General features: G+C 40.1%; 1 protein-coding gene across 3 annotated transcripts in view; it reads right to left on the bottom strand.

The window, feature by feature from the left end:
* LOC115416983 (AT-rich interactive domain-containing protein 3B) overlaps window positions 1-27,342 on the bottom strand; it is a 47,783-nt gene that overhangs the window by 17,949 nt on the left and 2,492 nt on the right. For all 3 annotated transcript variants that reach the window (XM_030130888.1, XM_030130890.1, XM_030130889.1), the window contains exons 3-4: window positions 6,088-6,162; window positions 5,575-5,647 (exon numbers count right to left, since the gene is read on the bottom strand). In XM_030130888.1, coding sequence (XP_029986748.1) covers window positions 5,575-5,647; window positions 6,088-6,162 — 148 coding nt within the window. The remainder of the gene's footprint in view (window positions 1-5,574; window positions 5,648-6,087; window positions 6,163-27,342) is intronic.

The following is a 27,342-nucleotide window of genomic DNA, read 5'->3' as shown; positions in this document are numbered from 1 at the left end:
TTAACCTCTCCTCTGTCACTCCAGCACCCGGTCTGCCCTCATCTCCTACTGTGGTCCTCCAAGTCAGTCCTCTTCAGTCTTGCGTCCTCTTTTCTCTCCCTCTTGTCTCTCCCCTCTCTGCTGCCCATCACTGTTGCCCTATCAAAATGGTTGGCCTCCACTTATTTGGGGATCATTAATCATTCTGTGTAGGACAGGAGGCCCCTTAATCCAGCCCCCTCCTCCCCCTAGCCTTACCAAGCGGCCACGTTGTGGCCCTCAGCCCCTATCCCCCATGGTGTTATCAAGTTTCAGTGGTTGTAACTGTAGCACAATAAACAGAGGGGGAAGGAGAATGAGTGGGGCAAAAGAGAAGAGGATGGAGATGGGAAGACAGAAAGACTAGAGAGAACAGAAAGCAATTTCCTGACTACATTTAATTTGTGCATCCAATGGAAAACAGGCTCGGGTCTTTAAAATTGCTTCAGTTATGAGCATTTTCTGAAATGGCTGAATTTGCACACATGGTAAGAGTGCTTTTGTTGTTATACCAGGTGCTGCCACTTTCCAGAAGTTGTGGGGTGTTAACTAAAGAAAACGAGGCCATATCAAAGAGTTAGAGAATGTTCCTATTGTAGTGTGGTGTTTTTACAGAGGGCCCGCCTGTTAGGAGGGCTAGTGTGACGCTGACCGGGGGAGTAATATAATGCATACATGGATCCCCCAGAGCCCATTCATGGTGTAATTGGTGTGGACAGAGTGCTTGGTCTCAGGATTACAGCTAGGATACTTCCTCTAATGTCCTGCTGGGAGGAAACTCTTCCCACACTAGAAATATCAGAAAAATGTTCATCTTTACACTTAACTTCGATGTTCTGCTTCTCTTTCCCTCTAAAAATGCCCAGACTCAAGGTTTTGGCTTTCCTAGTAAAGGTCATATATTTCAATCTCCTGAGACACAAATCTGTCATTTTAAGCACATCTCCAATAAACTACTACAAAAGTCGTGATGGGCTTGATTTGAACTCACCTCTTATAACATGTAGGTCAGTTACAACCAAACTAAAAAAATCTGCATATTTGACTGACATCATGACATGTTAACAATAGCTAGAAGAAAGCTGAAACAGACCAATTCATTGATGACATCAGCACTGTCCATAAATCAGTCGTAGTTTAAGCTTTTTCCATTAATTACCTTCACTGACTGTTGTGGCCTGCTTTGACTGAGGAAAATTGTAAACGAATGAAAATGTTCCAACATTCTAATTCTGTTTCAAATTGTTGCCTCGCCAAAGCATCCATGCAAATTAGATTTCAAGCTCAGAGTTATTGTAATTCATTGCTCATTTGTCACTCATCATTTCTAACAAACAAAACATTACACAAACCATACAGCTAAGGAGACTGACTCTTTTTTCACCTCTTAACGGTGAGTTCCAACCAAAATATAACAAGTTTTCCACTGTTTTTTTCTGACTAAAACCACTGCATTTTTTGCATCATTAATATTTTGATAAAATCAGGATGAAACAAAACAGAGGGTTTCTTTCCTACATACATGACAACTGCAGTGTTTTGATTAATCACAGATTGTGGCAGCGTAATTTTTCTGCTTGATTTGTCACAACTTGTATAAATCAATGAAAAGTTGGTTAAAATGCTGGACCTGCAGATGACAGACTTAGGGTAATTTTTTGCTATTACTTATACAACAGCAAAATAACACATTGCAAAGTTAATGCAAACAAAATCCCAAAACTTTGGTGCGGACAGTTTGCTATAAATGGACTCAAATAAAGTCACTAACCTAGCTACCTATGCAAGTAACATTAATGCTAGTGCAAAGCCTATGTGCATCTGTAAAATACAGTAATTAAATGGGCTATTTCAAACAAATGGCAGCATAGTAGCAACGTTTTGATAGCACCATTATTTATTTTTTAACTACACAACCTGCATGGGCCATTGGGAAAGCTAATCATATTTGAAACTAAGATGGATCCCAATATCAGATTTTAAGATTGTACAGCGTTACTTTACACTAATACATATAGCATGGAATCTGCCAGGAGATTTTATTGCAGGGGCTTTACTAAATGAGACATCTTCATTACAACAATTACCTTTACAACAACATTACCTTTACCTACCATACCTTTTCTACAACATTAATGTTGTAGATTTGTCTAAGACCAGTGTGACTTACTGACCTAAGTCCAGCTCAGCATTTTATTACTATTATCAGACCTAAGTCTATTATGGGGATTTTCTCCTAAAATAGTTTTAAAGCAGTGATAGCACACCATGTGGTCTATCTTGGCCTAAATCTCAAGTTCCCATTAAGAGTGTCACACTGGGATGGATCAAGTCTTTACTAACCACAACGTGTGGGCTTTTCTCAGCTGAGCATAAGGGGCTAAAACACTTGTCTTTACCCTCCATTAACCCCTCCCTTTTCGACTGGTGATTTCACTGAACAGGAGCCTCTCTTTCTCTCTGGCTCTGTCCATCACAGCCCTTGGCCATTAATCATCTCAAGTGGACAGCACTGACAGGCAGTTGGCTGCATCACTCTTTTATTTTCTTTCTCTCCTATCATGTGCCTGTAGCTCCCGCAGCCTCTCTTACTGCACAAACCCCCCCCATTGCAAATGATCCGGTGGCCTGGTGTCAAACCAAAACAAACAATCACCCATCTGCTTAATCGAAATCTTTGAGGTGGTTAATGGTGTTGAGCCAGTGTCAAAGCTTTTCTCTACACTCCCAGTGGGGAAAAAAAATCTGTAATGGATATGATGAACAATGATGTTGGTGTAACTCGTGAATGCTAATAGTCTCCACCTTCACCAATTCAGTATGATGCATCCTACATTTATATTTCTGTGCATTTACATACCAGACTGATGTTACTATCTGAGTAAGTGATATTTTTTCTTTTAGCAGAAAAAGGCTAAACTTCACAAGCAATATTTAACATATGTATGGAATTTGAAGGCAAATGGTCCAAACCGCTATCAAACAAATATCACTGTGACCTTACACTGTATAACAGAGGAGTACTGAGTAAAGAAATTGCACATATGGAAGTAAGTGTATTTGCTCATGTGTCTTCTGCCATGCAAAGCCTATCAATGGACTCCTTTACTAACAGACAGGATTTAGGACAGCTGCTAAAATTCCTCAACCATTAACACGCACATACACACACATGCCTGTTTTTAAGCGCAAAGGCAGGAAATGGGAATCCCTCGTAAGTTTTCCTTCCGTTGTTGCTTTCCTCTTAAGGCCATGAGGCCCCACATCGAGGTGGGAAAAGCACTTCACCATTTGTCTGTCTCTAACCAGAGATCCCAGATTCACCAAACAAAGTGGAATTTTTACGTATTATGCTTGTCATACAATTTTTTATAAATTGCCAAATAAGGCTGCAATTTATAGAAAAACAGTTTGTATTCACCCCTCCTTTGAATTGTCACATAATAATGACATTTAAATCAAAAGGGTATTTTGCTGCAAGTGCAAGTCTTTCATTAAAAAGTGCCATAACCTGGAACCCATGTCTTTGAAGTGAAAAGGAAGGAGGAGTAAACACACAGTAATAAGAGGGTGCCATCAAGAGCATAGCAAGACTTGCTCTTCGTATAGTCTTGGCACAGAGAGCAAAAAGGGAATGCAGCCAAGCAATTTGTTCCCACTCTAGTTTGAGAGACAGCAGAGGTCAGCCAAGTGCCTCTTGTCTTAAGGGAGGAGTGAAGAACTCACTCTTGAGTAGCTGAAATTATACCCTACTCTTCAGTACAGTGGTTGTGTTGGATCTTTCTGTAATGTCAATAGAAATGTCCCTGTCACATCGTGCATTCATATTTAAAGCCCTGTGCTGTAATGGCTGCTTAATTTTCATCCGTCCTATGATAACTGTGAGCATGTTATTTTCTGCTGTATTTTCAGCTGATCGAAGCTCTAAAAAAGATCCATTTCCAATTGACCCCAGATAATTTTACTTTGCCTTAAAGGTTAGCATTCTTTAAACATGTCGTACATGCTATCAAGTACTGACAATGCTCAATAGAACATCAATTAGAGGTAATTTCAAAATGTTTTTTTTTTATATGCAATCAGTATTATTTATTTATTTTTATTGGATTTTGAGGGAGAATTTTGCATATCAATTTTTAATTAAAATGTTTTCATCTACATACTTATTTTATTTTTGCTTAAACATAAGTAAATGCAAATGTAGTGCAACTTTGATATGGGGCAGGTTAGTCAGCCAGTTATCTGCTGTCATGTGGCATTTTAGTCAGTTTGATGGATGTCTTTGTCTGACCAGCATGAGTAAAGGGTCAGCCAACCACTCCCAATGTCTGCCACTGGACAGAGATGCTAACAGGGCCCTGACAGATCCTGTCCCTCCCTCTCACTGACTGTGTTTAATTCATCACCCCCAAACAAGACCTCCAGTGCTACGGCCAGACACTCAGAAGCTACTGCTCTTGTAAAGAAGCGCCCCTAACATATGTGTACATGTATACACACACACGCATGTGGATGGACATGCTCACACGCATACACCGCCATCATCCGTCACAGCCTGACAAAACAAACTATGCATCACATGTAACTTTCATACATATTCTATCACCCATCGTAGCCTGTGACAAAACATAATGAAGTATGAACCACATACAGACTCACAGACCATCAACACAAATCATAACCTGCCAAAACATGTAATATGCAAGTATGCACTACTGTAAAAACACTGTGATTCACGTTGGGAGGTATTACCCACACCACAAAACTTGCTTGGAAACAGATTTGTCTGATAAGTGCATTAGTTAACCTGGGGTCTTGGCAGCATTGAAGCAGCATGCGGTCGTTGAGCCTTTCTGGCTAAAGGCCAGTTAAATAAGTTGAAACTGCAGCCAGATCCTCTTGGCTCTGATACAGCAGAACCACACGATTGACAGTGGCAGATCTAACCTGCTGGCTCCTTAAGGTCTTTAAGAGGGGAAAGAGAATAAGTAGCTAAAGGATTTCTTAACGAGTGAGAGTTACAAAATGTTTTCCAAATTGGTCAACTGAAATATATGTTTTTTTTCTCATTCTCTGAAACCTTAAACAGGAAATCACACTTGAAATAAAAAGAGCATTTCAGACAGAACATGTATCTCTCCAAAGCCTCACAGTCCTATAATTTTTTCAAACACCCACGCTCACAATTTTTGAAATTAGAAATCAACAAATTACAGGATGTCCCATTTTCACAAATTAACTCAGTTATAATTGGTTTAACCTTGGTCCCACACTCTACCTATCTACTGTTTCATTAAAAATCGTGCATGACTTTTTGCATGATCTGCCTGACAAACACACAGTCGATTATCTGCTTACCAAAGGTAAAAATAGTTAGGGCATCATCTTTGAAGCATATGCACATACCGAGAAATAGATTTTGTTACATGTGAAGGGTGGAATTTTATGCCAGGGATCTCATATATGAAAAAGGGCAGTATATTACAGAGTGTGCCATTGAAGATGACATGAACCATGTAAATGAATAATACCGGAATTTCTGGTGAGAAATCTTACCTCTTTTCTGCATGAAAGTGAAGAGGTCATCCAAAAACTCCTTTCTTTTGGGGTCATTGTCCAGCTCGTACAACTGAAGGAGAAAAGAGTAACCTATCAGGCCCATGATTCACTACACTGTCAGTTACGACTGAGCACATTTGGGATGCATGTGGTTTACTGTCACATTTAATTTTTGCCGTGTGTGTGTGTGAGACACTGCTGGGTCTGTTACGCTTTCATCAACAGCTGCTCGGCATATTCAATGCATTAGATAGTTACTGGAAGAAGGCTCTGACTGCTTAATGACCTTTTATTTTTCTCCTCCTCTTTTCATTGACTATGCAAGTGCAGAGAAAAATTCAATTTGGCAATTTTCATCAAATGTTATAAATGTATACATTAATGCATTATTCTCTGATGCGTTATATTCTCTTAAATGGGTACAGATACATGTAGCAACAGTGAGTCTTTAATGTGTGTTGGAGTTTCTGGCCTTTGAGAGATGTATGAATAAATCTCTTAAGTGCTCACCTTAGCAAAGTCTCTAGAGGCCTCTCCTCTTCCTCTGCTACTGTCAGCCTCATCTGCCCAACCAGCACTCCCATTCTGCAACAGACAAGAGGAAGAGCACAAATAAGTAGTGAATACAAACACATACACAATCCAGTCTGACAAACTCTCATGAAATTCCTTTTCTGAAGTAACAGACTGTTCATGGTCAGTGATCATATTTGGCAACATGGACTCCAATCTGAGTTGGACCAAACACAAGTTGTATATTTATTATTTTTCAAGAATGGACTTTACCCTACTTTCCTGCTTCTTAAAAAAATGTATGTATATATGTTTTGTAACCAAGAGAGACCTTCAGTTTGTTCACTGGTATACAATCTGATTATCCGAGTAACCTCTAAGCTAGTTACTACAACACAACAAAAACACATGAATCCAAGAATGCATTTTTCCAGAGGTTGGAGGAGTAACCTCTGGAGTTATTGTGCCCCTGAGCTCCCGTGTCCCCCTCCCCCCTTCATCCTCAAACATCTCCATTTGACCTAAACCATCTGCATCTGGCCTGCCCTGCCCCCACCCATGTCTTCTAACTCAGCTGGATACAAGGGCCCCCCATCCTTCAATCTTAACGCAGCTGTGACGGGTGGCCAAGTTCATGGAGTGTAGCTGGCTGTCAGGAGGGGCCAGGGGAGGGTGGGCTGGTCAGTAGCCTTTTTGCACACACACATGTGCAGAGGGTGATCATGGCTGTGTGTATGTTTGTAAGTGCAAGGGGGGGGGGGGCAATGGCCCCACAAGACGGGAAGGAAGGAAAATAGGGGCAGAAAGGGGTGCACGGTATGTGCCGAGCAGGAATGTCTCCTAAAGACAAAACCTATAAAAGCATCAGGAATCAAAACAAGATCCGTTTCGAGGGGGACGTTAATAGCTCCAGCCCGGGGTCTAGTTTCAACCAGGAGCCCATTGGTCAGTGGCAATTACAGGGCCTGAAACGAGAGCTGGGAGGGCAAAGGTTGTCCAGGCCCTTGAGAGCAAATCATTTTCACCCTCTCACTCTGTACGTGTAATGGTTGTCAACATTCATGCTCCCTAAACAAATAGTCATCAGCCATCAACTTCCAGCCCCACTGCAAATGGAAGGCTGTCACCAAAGTAGCTTTGCCTGGTTTGTAGTACGAAAAAAGTAGGGGATAATTTTTACATATCTTGGTTGATATGCTGTGTTGCAAATTACACGAAAAACAAGTCAAATACTACCAAAAAAATATGACTTGCTGTCACCTGCCATTATCTACCGTATGGCATAGCAACAGGTTGATCATGTGAATGTAAATAAACAATACAGTACATCTGAAGGCCTTAAAGACCTTTGCACACAATCTGGCCCCTTCTGTTAACCTTTAACCACTATAAATGATTATAACAGAAGATAATTCAGATTGTACACATATATAATCTCACATGCATGTTCCAGCATTGAATAACTTTGCATTCAGCACCTCTTACAGCTGCTGGATGTCCTCGATTCATTGGTGCAGAGGTTGAAACTATAATCTAACTGTAACAAAGTAAGATACCATAAAACTATACAGGAACGCAATTATACTGATGGTTAACAAGTTTTCTGCTCAGTTCAATTCCCAAGAAAATGCAGCTGGACTCTTATATAAAGAATATCAATACTAGGTATAAGCAATGATTACTTAAGATGTTACAGCTCTTAAAGTAATCAGCAACAATTTTTCAATCTCTCTGATTCCACTTTCTTACATATGAATATTTTTTGGAGTCTTTCTTTATTCCTCTATGACACTAAACCGAAAATCTTTAGCTTTTTTTTTTTAACTAAATAAGGCATTTGAGGACAGCATAAACTGTTTTTTTGACATTTTATAGACAATTACAATTAAACAACTGATATATTAATCACGAAAAGAATCAACACCTAAAATGACTGCAAAAAATGTCAGTTGTAGCCCTAACACTAGGTTTTAATAATGGCAAACATTCTAGTCACTGAGTAGATGTTGTCCAAAGTCTGTTACAGTGAGATAAAATTGGCCACACCAGTCCCATTCCCGGCTAAACAACAAGATTCAAATATAACAACAAAAGAGCCAACAGTAGCAGTTGTCTCACTGGCCTTGGATTTGTTAGGGGAATAAATGTGTTTACCCACAAACTACATGCACACACACCATATACACAAAAGCGCAAAAACATGGCACCCTGAGGGACACTGTTATGGGAGCACAGGGGTCAAGGTGCTCCTGACATCAAGCACGAACAAAGATCTACAGGGACAGGCCGCTGTCCACTCTGTTACACCGTATTTTACTTTTACCAGTACAGGTCTTGCTTTACTCAGGCTTTTTTTTTTTTTTGAAAGATCCCATCACACTTTCAAAGCACATAATGACTACTGACTGTCCTTTGACCAAAAAAATTAGGCTTTAATACAGACATTTACTTGAATAAAATGTATTATTTCTAGTTACAGGAAAACTAAAGAGATAACTTATGTTAAGAAATAAAATTGTGATAATTATCAACAAGCATTTTTATGTTTGCTGATGTTTAACCTCTTGCAAATTTTGCTAATTGATTATAAATGACAGAAAAATCTTTACAATACCATGGTAGAAAAATTTATTTTGCCATTTTACTCAGGAACTATCTACAGAAATTTCTGATCCACTACAATGGCACTTGGAATAAAACAATAATAAGACCTAGTATATTAGCATCCTTTTCGGTAGTACAAGCACATGTGTAACTCTTAAACTGCAGAAAAATACAAATGACATGTTAAGGGAAACGTGATGGTCAAGGTGAAATGACAAAGATTAACAAAAGTAAATTACACTTAAAAGTACTACAGAACAAATGCACTATATTAACAGGATGGAAACACTACTCTAGCAGTTAAGGTTAGTTCTTGTAACTAACAGCATAAACACTTCAAATGTAAATTGTCCTTTTGTTGCACTCCATAATGCAAATAGGTTGAGCTGTATCTACAGAGAACACACTTCTTTAGCATGCTTTTAAAAAAGGGGGCAGTAATTGGAACATAGAGCAGTTAACCATGAATAGACATGTTGGCTCTTGAATTGGGACCTTGGTCAGCTGAGGAATGTTAACACTATGTTGCTTTTTGTCAAGGTAGAGTGGATAGTGATGTTTTGGGACCACTCCTTATGATCAGTCGCCTCAGCCCCATCATCACAACCAGCACTCCACCTAGAAATAACGTCTTCAGGAGGAAATTCCCACACCAACATTAAGGAACCTGAATATTGAATTTTGGCAATAGATTTGACATCTGTGCCCCTTTGATTACATACGCACATCGGGCTTTTATATTCTTTTGGCACATTTACTTAAATTTTGTGCTGTATTGTAATTGAGTATGGTGTTAATATTCAAAGTATTCGCGTGTGTGCATGCTGTGCCTGTGTGTGTACTGGTGTACTGTGTACTGGTGTACTATGAACAGTGGCCTTCACTTGTTTAAGCAGCCAGTGTTTCTCATGCTGTTCACAGGTTTACTGGCCAGGCAGTGGGTGGCCTAATCACATTATGGCCATACGTGACTGACTGGCACCAAGCCAAGTCAGGGATAAGAAAATGGTAGATGAGAAGTAGCGATTCGTAGATTTGGTCATTAGGAGCAGAGAGAAAAAGGTTTCAAGATTTTTACAAACAATCAGTATCTCTGTACTAAAAAAAGACCTACTTCTCTGCCTTCTTGCCAACAGACTGGGCTTTATGAGGACAACTTGAGATTTTAATTCAATATCTTTTAGTTAAAGAGAGGTTTGTGTTATAACATAATGCAAAATGCTTCAGTCAATACAAAATATTGTTTCCAAAATACAGTCTAGGCCAATTTCTGAATTTGTGCAACTTTTTGGAAATTTTTTTAAATTTCAGGTTTTGCTCTGGACATTTCTGAGTGTCTGCAGCATGTATAAAATCTATATTGTGAATTCATGTGTCATTATTGTCACAATTTAGAGTGGACAATCTTCTCTCTGCAACAAGTTGACATTCTTACGCATACATATCCCTCCACCTGCATCGGACAACCCTTACAACATAGTTCTGCTTGAATGTCGATGCATAGCCTGGGGGTAATTCTACACAGCCATTATAGAAAGATGTCTGGAGTAAAGCCACCATTTTAGCGAGCCCAGGCATGCCGGAACAAGAGGGGTTAATGGCTGCTGCTTGGGGAGTAGGGGGGTTGATGGCATTGATTGCTCAGGATGTTGACAGCACTTCTCCAATTTGATAGTGAGTCTGTTATTAGATAAAGAGGCTTGTTCTGAATAAAGGCTCCATGTGATTTGTGCTCCCAACTCTTCTAGTAGGAGGCTAAGTGGGCTCAAATAAGCAGCCAGTGAGAAAGGAAATATTTCTTCTGTTTCAAATCAGGATAATAATAGCAGGGAAAAGCTGGATCAAGTAATTTTACACACGTGCTTTATTTAAACAGGTCAGCGGCCAACTGTAAATTGCACGGGCAGGACCATATGAAGAAGGCTGTTTTCATATTATAGATAAGGTAGATGACTCTGGATGATCGGCAAAAAAACAGAACAGACTCCAGTTCCTCTGAAATATGGAGCAGGCCAGAGAACAGTTGTTGTTTTGCAGCCTACCAGTGTGATCCCATGGACTAAACAAGACCTAATGAAGAGAGGCACGTGTCTGCCATATTAAAGCCCTGTTAGCCCTGAGCTATGCCCCTAACCCCTGTCGTCCCACTCTCAGCTACTGTCATGGCTCTCTGTGACCCATCCTACACAACCTCATACTGCAGATCAGGTCCCCAGGGCTACAGCCATTGAACAGGAGGCCAAAATCAATAGGCCTGGATGTGCAAACACAGGGAAGTCCCCAGCCCCCTCCGGACGCAATCTCACAGCACAAGTCAATACTCATCATCCTCAGTCATCTACCGCCATGCCAGGGAAACTGAGACGAGAGCAGGATCACAGCTCCCGGGGTGACCTAACCCCTTCACCTACAACAAGACACCTTACTTTGACTAACAGAGTGAGGGTTTCCAAGGAGAACCATCATCAAATTGCAATTAGCTTCAAAAGATTGTAAACAGTGACACCTTTCCTTATTGATTACAAAATATGCACATTCAAGCAATATCACTATAGCAACCCAAGCCAGTAAATCAAGAGTAAAGAAATACCACAATGTGCTCAGTGCAAGCTCTACTACAAGTGACACAGGAGGGAGGGTGACTTCGGTAAAATCCACTAACATTCCTGCACACCAGTAACAGGACCTCACAATAACAGGAGAGCCCCACTCATCCCACAGGTACTCTTAACATCCCATTCCCACTCTAATCTTTTTTAGCCAAATTGCTGCCTGTCAAAACAGTTCAGTGAAGGAAATCTTTTAAACAGACACAGCAGCAGTAATTTAATCACAATCAAGGCCTCCAGCAGAAATCTGGCCTGAAGCCAACAATAGTAATAAATAACTAGAAAAGCCAGAAAAGAAGCTATGCAGTTGTTTAGTAGTTCACCTATTGTTTTGTTTGTAGCGATTTAAATTGAAAGTTTTCCTAACTCTAAAATATAAAGTGGTGACCTAATATAAGATATATAGAAATGTGTTTGTTTTATTAACCAGTTTGGAAAGGCAACTGAATTTACAATCTGTTTTAATAAATACACACACACACACACACAGTTATGCTTCCTTATACACAAGAAAATAAGGTTTGTCATTCTCTAAAGTCTTCATGTTCTCAAAGAAAGTGAATCAACTTCTTCTCAGCATGTCTACAAAAACAAGCACTACAGGGGGCAACAATCTCTAATCTAAATCCAAATCAAATAATTGGGGCCTTGATCCCTCTGCAGGAGTCCAAGAATCATTTATAGTTTCTATGGCTGCAGGGAGGGCCTGATGGGTGGGGGGGGTGTGCAGTGGGAGTTAGGCTGAGCGGATAGCGTCCTTTATCTGCTAACTACTGTAAAGGATCTCATAGTGAGCTGGCCATACGCTACCGCCAACAAAGACTTTGGCTAATCGTGACTCCATGTGCAATGAGATGGAAGTAAATCCCACTGCCACTTGTGAACATATGGTGGAGTCGGTGCTTACCAATAGATCCACAGAGTCCCTGCTCTTAATAAGAAAGATTGTGGAGAATAAAAAAAAAGGGGTCATACTTCACAAGACCCAGGGGCATGCCTGTCTTCGAATGTCCAGTTATGTTTGTAGCTCTAAAAGATTCCTTGCTTTTGGGGGAACAGACTTAAGTGGCAGGGACAAAGGGGCTAAACGTCCAGGGGCAGAACGTGCTGCTACCTGCTCTGGCCTCAGTGGTGCTGCACCTCTATACAGGCCACTGAAAAACAGGCCCCTAGGCAAGACCACCCCTCCCTCCATTAATCACTCCAATTACAAAGCTGGAAAAGAGAAACGGGGGGGGGGGGGGGGGCAGAATGGTGTATCATGCACAGAGAGACAGAATGAAAATAAGCAAGTGAACAAACACAGTGCAAAGCTACTTTATGAAGTGACCAGCACACTTTTTCAGACAGAAAAGAGAGAGGCAACACTGTAACCAAGAAGAAGAAGTTGTTTCTGAAAGAAAGGGGTGGATCTGCATATTTAGTTCCTGGGTAAACATGTCTGTTGGTGACTAGTAAGTCTGGTTTGCCAAATAAACTGACTGCATTTGTTCAGCTCCAGCCCTTTCACCAAGACACCACATTCCACAGGCAGAGGCCCCATCCCCCATTACACTAGCTGGCCCCTTTCGCTGCCTCACACAAATGCAACGTTTATAGGCTGGTGTGGCCAGAAGTTCACACTCATTGGTTCAAAGACCCTTTCACAGGCAGAGCAAACATTTTAGTGAATCACATCTGTGCCAGCGCATACAGTACTCCATAAGTTAACCCTTTCCTGCAGTGTTTCAGGCTTTGAAATTCTAAAAGTCTGTGACTGGCTTTCCCAATTTAAACTATGGATAGACTTGCACAGGCCCTCCCTTGTACCCCCTCATGTATAATTTGATTGAAGCTATTCGTTTTATTCTATTCGCACTTGCTTCACAAAGAAACTAAGATTGCCAACAAGCATTAGCACTACAATAAGCAAACAATAAAACCCCATTTTTTGCATTTCATGCAATCAAAGCTGGTTTAAAGAGTACGCTGTAGTGATGCATTCAAGTCAAAGCAGTTATTGGCTGTTTCTTCTGGGTTAAAAGCTTTAGCTAAAAATACCTTGCATATCTCACATCTTTCAAAGAGCAAGCATCCACTTCACCCCCATGTTAATGGCAGCTGGAGACATCACACAGACCTGATAGGCCTTTACATACAGTCTCGTTACACTGACAGCAGTGGGAACTTGATACATTCACAATCAACAAAAGACTTTTACAACTATTAGGAAACATCATATCTAATTATATGTAAAATGGCAGAAATAAAAATGAGATGCTTAAATGGCTTGTCTGGCATATGGTAGTGGAGTATTGAGGTAAGGAAGGACTAGAAGCCAGCCTTGTTATGCTCCGGGTTTCCTGCATCAGAGACGTTAGTATTATGACTGCCTCTCTGAATCTGCAGTATCAAATGTTCAAACCATAAGCGCAATTCACAGCTTTCTGAAGAGTCTAATCGATAGGGAGCAATTTTGCTGTTCAGAGCCATAGGTATCTGTTTCCTCTCAGCAAGCGTTAAGTGTGCAGGGGCATTCCACCTCTGACAGACCAGTACCCCCCAGGGATACGAGCCGGGATGGTGCAACCAGTCACGCATCTGGAGCTCATCTTCAGGGTCCAACAAGCCACTATATCTCTACTGGATGCTCCAAAGACAGTACAAACCACTCAAAGCCTGAAAAATAAAAAGATCAAACCATGCCAAACACATGGTTAATGTGGGAATGATTGATCTTGAAAGACATTTAACTGCCATTTTACAGTTTTTAATCCATCAACCATAAAGCTCACAGGTTAAAAATGTTGCTTAGTCACTGTTCTTTTACACACTAACTTTTTTACTGGTTTGCTTAAGAGAAAGATTTACATTTTTGCAACCCAATACTGCAGTGATATTATATATTAGTATGCAAACAAGATTCAAAATTTAGGAGCAGCCATATGCAACTACTTTGGTTAAGGTGTCTTACAACTCCAAACACCTTTACTGTTTAATTCATGTTATATGGAAAACTTCTCATGACATCTTGCATTACATTCTCTTGCTCTTTGTGCATCACAGCACAAGCTTTAAGCAGTGATCATATTACACTTAGATATGTTTGCATAAATCAGCTTAAGGAGAAATCATATTTACTATGCAAAACATTACAATTAGTAAAAGTAAATATCTACAAGTCAGACTGTCTAAACATGTGCTGAAACCAATTAAATTCTTGTTTTACCAAACAGTGTTGTTTCCTGTATCTGAGTCCATTACAGATATCACAGACGTAGAGATCAGATTAGATAAAACTCCAATGATTATCTTGAAAAGCAGCAAGGAATATGATATAGATAACAAAACAAATAGACTATATTGATTTAAAATCCAACAACAGCATAGATAATAGAACCCAATAAACATATAGTGTTTACAAGTAAGCTTATGTTTGCCCAGAACATGAGTTTCCATTCACCAAAGCAAATTCCAATATGATACAGCTCTTACATTGTGCGTTTAGCATTATTAATGCAAATAATCCAAAGTGTCCTTTTTAACTGTGCTAACTCTATGATGCAAGTGTAATTGTTTGTTTATATCAGCGTAATACTTTTGTGCATTTATATAAAGTGCAGGTACTTAAGAGTTAAAAATTCAAGTGATTGGCTGACAACATTGCCAAATAAATGCAATTTTGTTCCACTCTTAGGCTGACATCTTAGATTAATTGCTGCTACTGCTTTCTTCACACAAACGATTTGTCCACACATCCTGCCTGCACTAAAAGTGAAGCGCTTCCTCAGGTTTTCTAATCACATTTATTTAGGGCAGGAAAACCTGAGATGTCTTTGTTTGACCAGATGGCTGGCTAATCAAGGCTGGCTCCACTGGGGGTTGGGGCATCCCAAATCTGCCACAAACATTATTGTACCATGTCCTACATTAATTTGCTGATGTTTGATAGAAAAAAAGCTTGTATTGTGGTATTTATTAAGTAAAAAAAACAGTTAGACCTTTGCTCTCAGTACATACAGGCAGACACCTGCACAGTGACAACAGTATGCTAATCATAAATGTACTACATTGTCATATAACAGTGTAAATAAAACTGTAAAGCCTCCATCACAGTAGGCAATACCAAACAATCGAATGTTTCTAATATCTTCATCTTCTAAACCCTAGCTTTTAGTTGCATTCTATAGCTAAGAATTACATTCACCATAGCCCCTGTTGTTAATAATTCGATGTTCTGTGCCACTCTTTAATCATTTACTACCACAGCTTTTGTAATAATTGGATGCAGTTGACATGGTCCATAGTACTATTCAGTTTGATTGTCTATTAACCAGAACAGCCACAGCTTCCAGACAGATGTGTTTTTTGTTATCTGAAAGGATTAAATGATTCCATAACCATATTACATATTAATGCATGTGGTCTCAAGAACATGTGCCACCCTTTCTCTAGTAAATACAATTAGTAATTTGAAATGGGTCACCAATTTCAAATTTTCAAACAAATATCATGGGAATTTGTTTTCATAAATTATACCTTGGTTCTGATTAATTATTTGTATTAATAGATTATTTATGTATCATATATTTCTAAAATATGTTTAGTAATATATAACAGAAAAAAAAAATCAGTCAATCAAGTTTTTAAAAAATGATTCATCATTTTCTTCTTCTGAGCATTTCAATGACAAAACACGTCGCTCCAAAATTACATTTGCTCTATATGAGAAGCATCTCTGTCCAATAACCTGTGTAAATGAATCACTATATTACAAACTGGACTTTGCTCATGCTGGTGAAAATAAGCTTGTTTTTCTGTGAAATGAAGCAACATGTGCATGAACATAACATTCTGGATTCCAAGCAGTAGCATGGAGAGGTACAATGCTTACTGCTGGTTTTGGATTGTGATCCAGGAAGTGAGCAGCTTTGGATTTATACAGTATTGCGTGTAAAGTGTAAATGTTGGAAGCTGAGCTGTGAACACATTGCTTTTAGTGTAATGTGACGTTTCCTGGGAGGCAGCCAAGTTTTTTTTCTTCCTGCACTGAAGGTAATTCCTTCTTAGAAACACATGATAACTGAAGACTTGGCAGACAAACAACCTAGCCATATGCTACAAAAACGTAAATGGAATTTTGGGAAGCAGCGCAACAAGCGCAAAGGCTAAAAAGTCAGCAGCTAGGCCTACAGTGAAAGGGAAGCCTCCTCTTTCATCTCCTTCTCCTCCGCATGGCTTTGCGCCATGTCAGCTGCTGTGTTTACCCAAGAGCCTTGACACAGTGGCCCAGTTAGCACCTACAGGGCCCTGACACTAGCCTGGATCTCAGCCAAGCAGCAGCAGCATGCAGCCAAGAAAAGCCACCAACAATAGACAACTCTTACTCTTCACCTCCACACCTTGTCAGTCTGTAAAGGACAAAGCCAGAAACCAAATAGACTTGTTATTGTTAGCTAATTTCCCAGTTTAAGAAGGTGCACAACACATCCTTTTACTTTTATTAACCAGCTCACTCATGAAAGAGCATACAGCTTATATACAAACAATTCTGGGAAAAAAAAATAACAGGAAAAATATGTCAACAGAGCATCCTGGTGAGCAGTAGGCATTTTGTTAAAAACAGAGACAGTCATGACTGATCCAGGCATCTCATGAAACACCAGCAATGGAAATAAAAAGGCTAATCTACATCAAGTGTTTTCTTTTTTGTATAGCATTATGTAATAGAATACAACAGCAGAAATAGTCTGTTAAAACACCAGAACCAGCTCTTAGATTATGTTCATACTATGTTCACAAATTCTTGTTTTCATAAAAAAAAAAAAAAAAAAAACCTTGCCTGCACCAGTTTTATTTCTTTCATACTGAACACAAGAATCCAAATGACAAAAGACACTGTAGTGAACGGTATTATTTGCAGCCCACATTATAAACAAAAGCGCACACCATGAAACTCCATATGTTCTTCAGTGATAACACAATATAGTCATATTGTAAAGCTCTATTGGACATTATAACACACAAAGCACTGCTATTTGTTGCTATAAAATCACTTAAGTCAGAAAAAGGACTCTGGGATTTGGATGTTTGCTCAGACACCATCTCCTCTTTACTCAGTTTTTGAACACACACAGTTTATATAGTTTTACCACCAAATACATCTTATAGTACAAGGTATTAACAAAAAACTGTATATCAGTAAGGAAATTTGAAAAATAGTAACCACATCTCTAACAGTTGGTGCAGAATATCTATGGCAAATATTGTAGGTGGATGCAAAGAAAATTGCTCACAGAAATGTATGTATTGTATATTATTACATAAAACTGTTGCAACTATCAAAACCCCTTCAATTGCCAAATGTAGTACAAGGCAACAAAGAGGAGTCCAATAACAGGTAACTGATGCACACTTTATGTAAAAGACCATACATGCTACAATGTATGCTACAACCCTGTATACTGTGCAAGGTCATGTCAGCATTGTCGTCTCTATACAGTACATGTATAACATATGAATCACTAAATGCACTCAGCATATAGAAAACTTAAGGGGACTTTGCGCCAGTGTCATATGACCTTGGCTCCATTTCCCTGCAGCTGCCAAAGGCGTTGGTGGATGTCTTTGTTTCATTTGGCTATTCCCCTTTCTCTGTTTGCCTTCATTAAAGAGCAGGTGTTGAGATATGCTGAGTGGGAGTGGCTGTAAAGGACGAATGGAACTAGCAATGGTGTGGGGATGGGGGCTTGTGGTTTCACTACCAACTGATCAAATTACAGCAGGCATCAGTGGCTCAGTTTCCATTAGAAGCAAGGAAGCCAATCCTCCAGGGTCGATTTAGGAAAAGTGTGGCAACTCTAATGGACAAGTGTCATTTGCATTTAAATGTGAGAACTTTTTGCCTTTCAGTTCAATTAAATAGAAAGGAGTAGTGTGGTCATCAGTGACCATGCACATGTAGGGTCATCCAAACAGTAATTTGCATTATGATGTCAGCTGTGAAGCAGACATCTCATACAAAGGCAAAAATACAAAGTACCCTTCTGCACAACCAAATGAAAATAAAATCAGTATGAGCAAGCACATCAAAGTTATTTCCTCCTAAATACATATTTTTTTAATTTCAGAAGGTCTACAATGTGTAAAGTGGGGCCTGAAAACAGCTTTATAGCACATATTTTAAGTGACACAACTTGAAACCATGGAAATCAGTCTACCATAGAGACGATAAAAACCACAGAAGAAATTAGTTCTTCAACAGAGGTTCTGAAATTTCTATTCCTTTAGAGAATTTGTGGGTATTAGGAAAGGAAAAACATATTCATCAATTATACTTAGCAGTTTTAAAGCACTGAATGAAATTATGACCAAAGACAATGTTAATCTTATATTTAACATGTTATACATCATTGAACACAATCCTTGCATGAATAGTTGAAGAGCTGGTTTCAAACCACAAAACTAGCAAGTTTCAGTTGACAAAAGTTCAGTTAAAGTATCTTGACTTAGATGTTTGCATGACTCATATTTTAACCACATTAATAGTGGGGAATTAAAATTTTAGTTTATAAGTTTACACAATGATTCATGAGGGTTTCTTTTTTCCATCTCAGGAAAAAAAAAAGCCAGTGACAGAGTTATACGAGTACAATCCTTGTGTATGGATGGTAGAATCATTTTGACAAACTAGACACTGTCACTTATTGTAGTGTTTGACCAGGCCATGGTGTGATGATGGGGGCTCGACCCACTCTGAGAAGCCTCCTCCCGTCTGCCAACAACAGATGTGCCCTTTGGGACTCAGACAAATAAAAAAAGTGTCTCTGCCTGCACTAGCGACCCTCTCATCCAGCTCCTCCCTTTCAGGCCCTTTGGCTTTTTTCTTTTACAGCTCTAGTGACACAGTGAAATGAATTGAAAGATCACCAATCAGGGGCCCGACTACAACATGGACATGCACCCATCCACCCCCATCAAGCCCCCTGTCTCTTGTTGGGAGCCCCCGGTGGGAATGTTCACTGTTTGAAGAGTTAACTCTTTAATTCCGTCTGGAATGTTTCCTCTGGGTGGGGCAGAGTAGTGTGTTGAGCCAGACCACTAACCCGTCTTCCACAGCATCTCCTCCCCCCCTCTCATTCCCACTTCATCTCCCTACTAAATTCAATACCTCTATTTCTGGGCAGGGGGAATCTTTCACACTTGGGTGTTAGGAGTAGGTCAGCACAAAATAGAGCTTTGTCAGTGCTTGCATGATTATAACTAACACACTAATTCAGATAAAACTAAAGCTGTCATTTGCATGTGATGTGATACAGGCCAACCACAATGGTATACCAAAAAAGAGAGAAAATGGTCAAGTGAGTGAGTCCAACTCACTTGACCTAACAGTGTTAAGCTTGAGAATGATATATTGGTATTAAAAAAGTTATACGCATTTAGAAAAACCTCCCGTCACTTAAGCACTGCAATGTAGTACTACAACATGCATATACACAAGTATCTAATTAAAAAAAAAAATATCCAAACCATTTACACGAATCACAGGTAGCTACTGAAAATGTTACCAGAAAGGCTGCAGTGAAAGACTGACTGTTTAACCAGATGACTTTAAATGCAGGTTCTGCAATGACTTGATTAAAATGTGACAACAGATTTCCCACACTGGGCTATAATGGTAAGTAATACAATGATTAATGTTAGAAGTTAATGTTATGAAAGAGCAAAATTACACAACTCCACTTTGACATTCACTGTGACTATTTTTAACTGTAAGTGACTAAGTGAGTGATTAAGTGATTAAGTTAAGTGTTCTGATACTGCCTATACACCAACTGTACTGGAAAGTGGAAGTGCAAAATACAATTATGCATCTGCAATTGTTCCCAGGTTCTAATTTGTTTCCATGCTGACACAAATTCACCCACAGCCTTAACAGTCAGGCTACATTAAGCACATAGTTACATTAATCAGAAATTGCCATGAAAAAGGAAACCAGGAGCTAAAAGCCTTCTTTCCTCCATCTAGCCCTGCCATCCACGGTCTCCTGCTAATGAGGCAAGCGATTTTCACACAACATTGGTCTGAGAAAATAAACTGAAAACAAGCCTGAACAATGCACCATATAAATTAATGTGTATATACTAAACATCACATCAGTGTGCCAAAAGAGTTTGAGTAAACCATTCAACAGCAAACATACACAGCAAAAGTCAAATACCATTTGATATTATGCATTTCTTTCCTATTAAGCCTAAATATCTGACAGATCTCTAAGCTATAGCACAAGCATAAGTGAATAGAATAGAAAAAAATTTAATTTTGTTACAGCTTAAATGGATTACATGAAGATGTAATGGAAGAGGGAAAAAAAGACCAGAGTCAAAATGTTTACGTAAATTTCCAGTGTACTAAGATTAAAGCTTTAACCAGACACCTTAAACAGCATAACCTGTATGAACAACAGGGTAGTACATATGAGCCCAATTTGGAAATTGAATTAACTATTTAGTGTGGAGCACATTCATCTCAAATACCATTAGCAATATAATGTTTTATACATAAAGTCATCCAGATAACAAAGAATTAGACACAAATGAGTTTTAAACGTACAATAAGACACTTTGATGAAAAGAGCAGGAACACTGTACATTAACTTTGAAAAAATTTAACTTAATAGTGCTACACAAACAATAAATTGTTCAATAAATTAGGTGAAAATATCACCAATAGCACTCAAATATCAAAATTTCAGCTCTCCCATAGCATCCAGAAATAGTGTAAATACAGTATCAACATGGCAGCAACTCAATACAAAAATATCTAAAATAAGATACCCAAAAAAATTACCAGCACCTGTGGCATGTATATACTAATTCATGTAAACAATTCATGCAGATATATCTTCTTGAATCACTCCTTTACTGTAACACCCTTGGTGAAGCAGAACATTTCAAACACTACATTTATTGTAACATGAATGCGTAACGTAAGGGTTGAGGTTCTCACTACCATTTTGCCCTCTTGTTATGAACAGCCACTCACATTGTTACTCTTCTGAATGATCTCCATTTTCAAGAAGTCAGACTGTAATTCCGACCTTATTGCGCCAGCATAACAGGAAGTCCAGTAAACCTTATAAAACTAAGTACACCATTTAAAACCCCCAGACAGTTATAGCATGTGAAACACCAACAGCAGAAACCAGGTCAGGTTGGCTTATACAGTGCCACTGAGGCCCATGGCTCCCACCACAACAGTACTGAAAGACATGGTAATACACAGTATATTTTCACACATCTACCAGCACTCAAACGAAGCGCTCCACATTCCACTGTCAAAATGAAAACATCAGTCCATCAGCTAAATACGTCTTCCTCATTTATCATAAATGAAGCATAAACAAGGCCAAACATTCCTGCCTCTAAAAGCTCACACACAATCCTTATCGATCTCTGCACTGCCAGCGTGCAGCTCCCCACTTCCTGGCTGATGTGTTGCTGGGGCGACAGCTAAATTATGCAACAGAGCTGGTTGAACACACAGGTTTCAGAGCCTTAGCAACAAAAAATGCTCAAGGATGTCAAATGGTGGCAGCGGACAATCGAAGGTTTTTGGCCAAAGTGGTATGGTGACCATTTTCACATCTAAAGGAAAAGTACTTCTGGCTTTTTAATGTATGTCAAGGTAGGGGTGGGCGAAATATCATATCATGATTTTTTTTAAAAATAAAATCATGATCTCGATTTTAATACGATTCTTTACATTGATCTTTGAGACTAATTTGGAAGTTTATGAACAGTGCAACCAAACAATTTCTCTATGTACAACATAGCCCTAAAAGAAAAACAAACAATTTAGCCCAAAGAACTTTTGTTTGTGCAATTTGGGCAATATTGAGGACTTGCAGCTGACGTCACTGGTCATGTGATTGTTGTTTACGCCGCCATATTGGTAGGCACGCTATCTGGATCCAGAAAGTCAGAACTGTTGCTTTATATTGTGTTTTTCTTTGGACTTGTGTTTGCGTGTTTTGTTATTTGCAGATATGTCTGCTTGTGATAAAGGCACCATATGCCACGTTTCCACTATATGGTACCGGCTCAGTTCAACTCGACTCAGACTTTTTGCGTTACCATTACGAAAAAGGACCTGGAATCTGGTACCCGGTACTACTTTTTTGGTATCACCTCCGCCAAGGTTCCAAGACTAGGGAACAGATACTAAAACGCGACATGTAAACACTGCAGACCACTGATTGGTCAGAGTTGTCTCTGTGACCTGCCGTTTTACTAAAAACAGATGCGGAAGTTTACAATAAATGTAGCGGTAGGTTAATCTACATGATGACAGCCCGCAAAACTACACTATTCAGTCAGGAGATTCAGTCTTTGATGGCTGATGCAAAAATTCAGCATGAGCTTGACAAGACAACACACAACGAGCGAGTTTATCAGCAACTCTGAGCAGACGACACAGAAGTAACGCACCGCATCGCTATGATGTCCAGGTACTGTAAAGTCTGTAGTATCCTGTAATGGAAACTGTCTCCAAGAATAGTATCTGGTACCTGAGTTGAGCCGGTTACACAGTGGAAATGCGGCAATAGATGAGTTTCAATGTTTACTAAACAACAGTGATGCGTGGGCAACTCAGAGGCAAAAACATGAGTACCAGCTACCAGCTGGCTCACATCAGCCGCGTACACCTCCAGGCTCTACCCCCGGAACTTGTGAACGAGCCGATATGTTAGGTCTAAAATTGTCCATTAACTATCTCTGTTCAAAAGCTGATCCCATCTTCTCTTTCACGGCCGCATAATTTGACTTGACCGCATCAGGAAGGCTGTCCCATAGTAGAAAAGCAGACTTGCACAGACGGGTGGGGAATATTGTCACCAGCTCCCCACTGAACTCACCGGTGTCGCCCGCCGTAGCTCAAACTGCCACTTCCAGCTGCTTCACCCAGCTGAGAAAACTCAGGCTGCTATCGCCAGTAAAGGGAGCAGGTAGATCCACAATCACTTTCTCTCTAAAGGGTGATGGGTCAGGGAAGCCCTCCTGGTAGGTTTAAAGGGGTCTTCATTACCGTACCACATGATGACAATTCTTTTTTTCCACGCCGCTACAGTGCAACAAGCACACAGGTTAACTATACTGAGAAGCTACGCTAACCGCAGTAATGACTATAAACAGTGGTCAGCAGAACAGAACCACCACTGCCACCAATGGAACCGAGCGGTCTTTATGCCAAACTTATAACTTGTGAAAGCTAAGGAATAAACGGCACACAGGAGTTTAGCAGGGCCGTCGTTTAACACGTTGTAAGATCCAAGAAAAGCTTGCCTACCAATATGGTGTCGTAAACAGACAACCACATGATCATGTGATGTTTGTGCAAAACCTCAATATGCCAAGAACATAAACATACTAAAACAGCGTTTCTGCTGGCAAGGTTTTGCCGTGGCACATCCTTGCCACCACACCATACAATTCATACAAAAAAAAATCATCACCGTCACATTAGACTTACAGTATCATACTCAGAAATGAAACATCAATGACACATCAGAAATGAAAGTTTGCAAACATTCAGGTGGTAGGGAAAAGGTAAGTGAGTGTTAAGTTTCACTTTCACAGTCTGTGACGCGCATGCCCATTATGAGGTACACATGGCACAAACCGCACCACCCCGTAGAACACCCACCCCCACCGAATAGGATGGAAATGAGATGACCCCCCCAAATCGCGCGCAACCCCCTGGATTACACACCACCACACCAAGAGATCAATTCCACAGGAAACACTGCTAAATGTAAAAAAAATACTGTGATTAAGTGCACTCTTGCAACATTAAAACTAAACTGCACTTTGTTTTGAGGTAGCTTTCAATAAACATGAAAAGCAAAAAAAAAAAAAATACAGAGCAAAATATTAATGAAGAAATGCCCGTTTCAAATAATGCTCCAGGCTTACAGGACAGGTGGCTGGTAGCTCTGGTTTTTCAACAGGTAATCAGTGTATTGGGTGCTCTTGGATGGAGGAATAAGTCCAAAATGAGAAGAATCCAGGCACTCCACTTAAGACTTAAGTTTCACTTTCACTTTGTACGGTCGTATGGTGTGCGCATACTCATTGTGGGGTACGTACGGCATGGAATGTACCCCCCTGTATAACCCCCCCAATTCCATGATCTGTCTGCTTTGTCAGATCGTCAAAATATTCTAATCCTTCACGATCTAATATTGTCATATCGCACACCCCAATGTCTAGGTAAGCAAGACACCTGCCTTAGCATTGATTTAGTCCAAATTAATGTGAAAAGCATCCTCCAAAAACCTTTTCACTTTACAAAAACATATCTTCCAGATATCCTCCAGCAAAGACCATCTCCATATCAAGAACAGTCCATCTGACCCAAATGACCACCATCTGCAAATCTAATCATAGTGGAGGAGGTGATTCATCTACCTCCTGTAATCAAGTCTGCCACATACACAACTCAGAAATGTGAAATTACTGGGGCTATATTAGTATGTAATGGTCAATTATTCAGACAGTTTATAGAATCACTTGACTTCATCAAAGTTAAAGCTATGTCAAACTATTAAAAAAAGAATGTTATGCTGCTGTTGTTGTTCCTCCAGTGTTTTACTGAATCACCACATAAGGCTGACATCATCCAAATTAGAAACAATCATAATGTTCCACATATGACACCTGGTTCCACGGCTGACGAGCATTCAAAGAAACGTACTAATCAGCCCTGTCATGTGATGACAGGTGTATTCATGTCCAACTCTGTCTTGTAGCTTTGTCATCTCTACCTTTGCAAACACAGCAATGCAAATGTAGACATGGCCTGTTTGCTCTTTCCATTTTTTCTCATTTGTCAACCATTACAGGAACAAACAGCCTATGAAAATAAAATCTGTAACCCTGTTTAATGAAATCAACTGCACTGAGAAACCACCTGCGGCATACAACAGACTGTCTTTCAGTTCCAACAAACAGACAATCCAGCTGAAGCAATGTTGCCACAACTGTAGTGGGGTATGTTCTGTAGGCATGATTAAAACTCTATTAATCACATAGGGATTATCACAAAGAGTGGAGAGGTCTGTGGACATGTGTGTGGGTGAGTAGGAAGCATGGGGGGTGGATTACAGGGGTCATGCAGTCTCTGTCCCACTGGGGCGGAGGCCACAGTGGCAAGGCTGGCCTGCTGCCTGTCCCAGCTCCCTCCACGCGACGCCTTTGTCCATCCTCTTGTTTGACAATTATTTACTTTGCTGTTTAGAACAGGGCTGAGGTCACTTCACATACATCACTGACACAAAAACACTGGCTAGCCATGTCTGTCCTCCTCCATCTGACCTGTAAAAGCCCTAACACTCATACATAGAACACTCAAGAGTACAGGATTACAAGACACACTACACAAGAGCTTGTCAGTCAAGTGTTGCTGTTTGCTGAGGAAAATAACACACCTTTGCATTGAATTGTTACCTACTATTAACTACTGTAACTGATCTTCAATGTTAGCACTTTTAGTTTTAGAAATACATAATGAAATGTGATCTAAAATTATTGTCCAATCTCAGGGTCTGTGTGAGCTAAAGAACTAAAATCTTTAAACATGGGTTGCTACGGCCACAATGGCCAAAGTATAGCACGCAAGGTGCTTTGGATAAGGGCCTCCACCCAATGTGGGTAGTTATGTGAAATGTAAATGTTTATGTAAATGGTCTACTGTAGTTTTCTTCTTTGGTAGAAATCCCATGTCCCCTCTGCCACTGCTTTTAGAACATAATAAATGTGCTCCCCCCATTATTATAGGGGGTCGGTATTTGCGGCATCTGTCAGGCTTGTCTCTGGCCTCTCGAAGACAATGACATCAAAAAAATAAAAGAAAAAGAAAAAAAAAACAGTTCCCCTGCTTCCACTGTCCCCCTCCCCCTACAGCAGTGCAACCTGAAACTGCCTGAAGAGATGAGCCGTCATTAAATACTGCAGAGCTGACATAATGACAGGAAAGATAAAAGAGAGGAAACAAAAAAAAGGCCAGACCAATTCTCGTCCCATAATGCTTCCCCCAACCCCCAGGCTCAGCCCACCTCTCCTAATAAAAGACACCAGGCCATAGATAGGCACTGGTCAGCTATAACTTTGCTGCTCTGATCTTCTTTCCTGACAATGTTCAGACAAAGCCTTGCAACCTCATAGGATACTACTATTCCACTATTTCTGACATCTCCGCAAACAATGAGATGCCTCAGCAATGCAGTCAAAATCCATTTTACATTTTCATTTACAAGAGATTGAGTCTTTCATCAGATGCAGTAAATTACTGTCAATATAGACTTCAAAATAACAAAAATTCAACAACTGCTGGTCCCTCCATATCTTCACTACTGGCTGCGTTAGCATCTCTGACATCTCTATCATAACCAAAGTCCATGTTCCAAAGCTAAATTTGGAAATGTGGTCTAGAGCAGCACCACTGGACATTAGTCTTTAAATAGACCGTAATAAAATCTAGACACATGATAGTCCAGCACCCTCAGCCCACTGATCAAGCTCAAATATGTCCTCTGACACTGCCCACTCTTGTGCAACTAAGGCTTTTTATATCACCCAAAGGGTGCTGAGCTCTTTTTTAACTTGCTATGTTCCAGCCTATGCTGCTACGCCACATGCAGCTCGGCTCAGCTCCCTGTTGGCATTCCAGCTCTCCGTAACACTGTGCTGAGGCAATATTTACCTTCAAGGAAAAGTGCACTTGGCACACAGCCGAAACTCTCAGAGTGGGGGGTGTTAAGGGGCTGCTACTGTGTACTACATCTAACCTTCCCACCCACCCAAAATCCTCATGCTGACCCGGCCAAACCACCCACATCCTCACAGCAGCAGCCCTACTCTGCCTGACTCCGCTACCTGGATCACAGCCAAACCAGAGCCTGAGCAAAGTGCCAAGAGGGACTGGAAGCAAAAGAGAGAGACACACACAGAATGCAAGCACACAGAGAAAGAACTAGTGAACGGGAACACATTGCGCCCCA

The sequence above is a fragment of the Sphaeramia orbicularis genome, chromosome 3 (assembly GCF_902148855.1).
Source record: "Sphaeramia orbicularis chromosome 3, fSphaOr1.1, whole genome shotgun sequence".
Lineage (NCBI taxonomy): Eukaryota > Metazoa > Chordata > Actinopteri > Kurtiformes > Apogonidae > Sphaeramia > Sphaeramia orbicularis.
The sequence above is the reverse complement of the archived record's forward strand: the minus strand, read 5'-3'. Positions and strand labels throughout refer to the sequence as shown.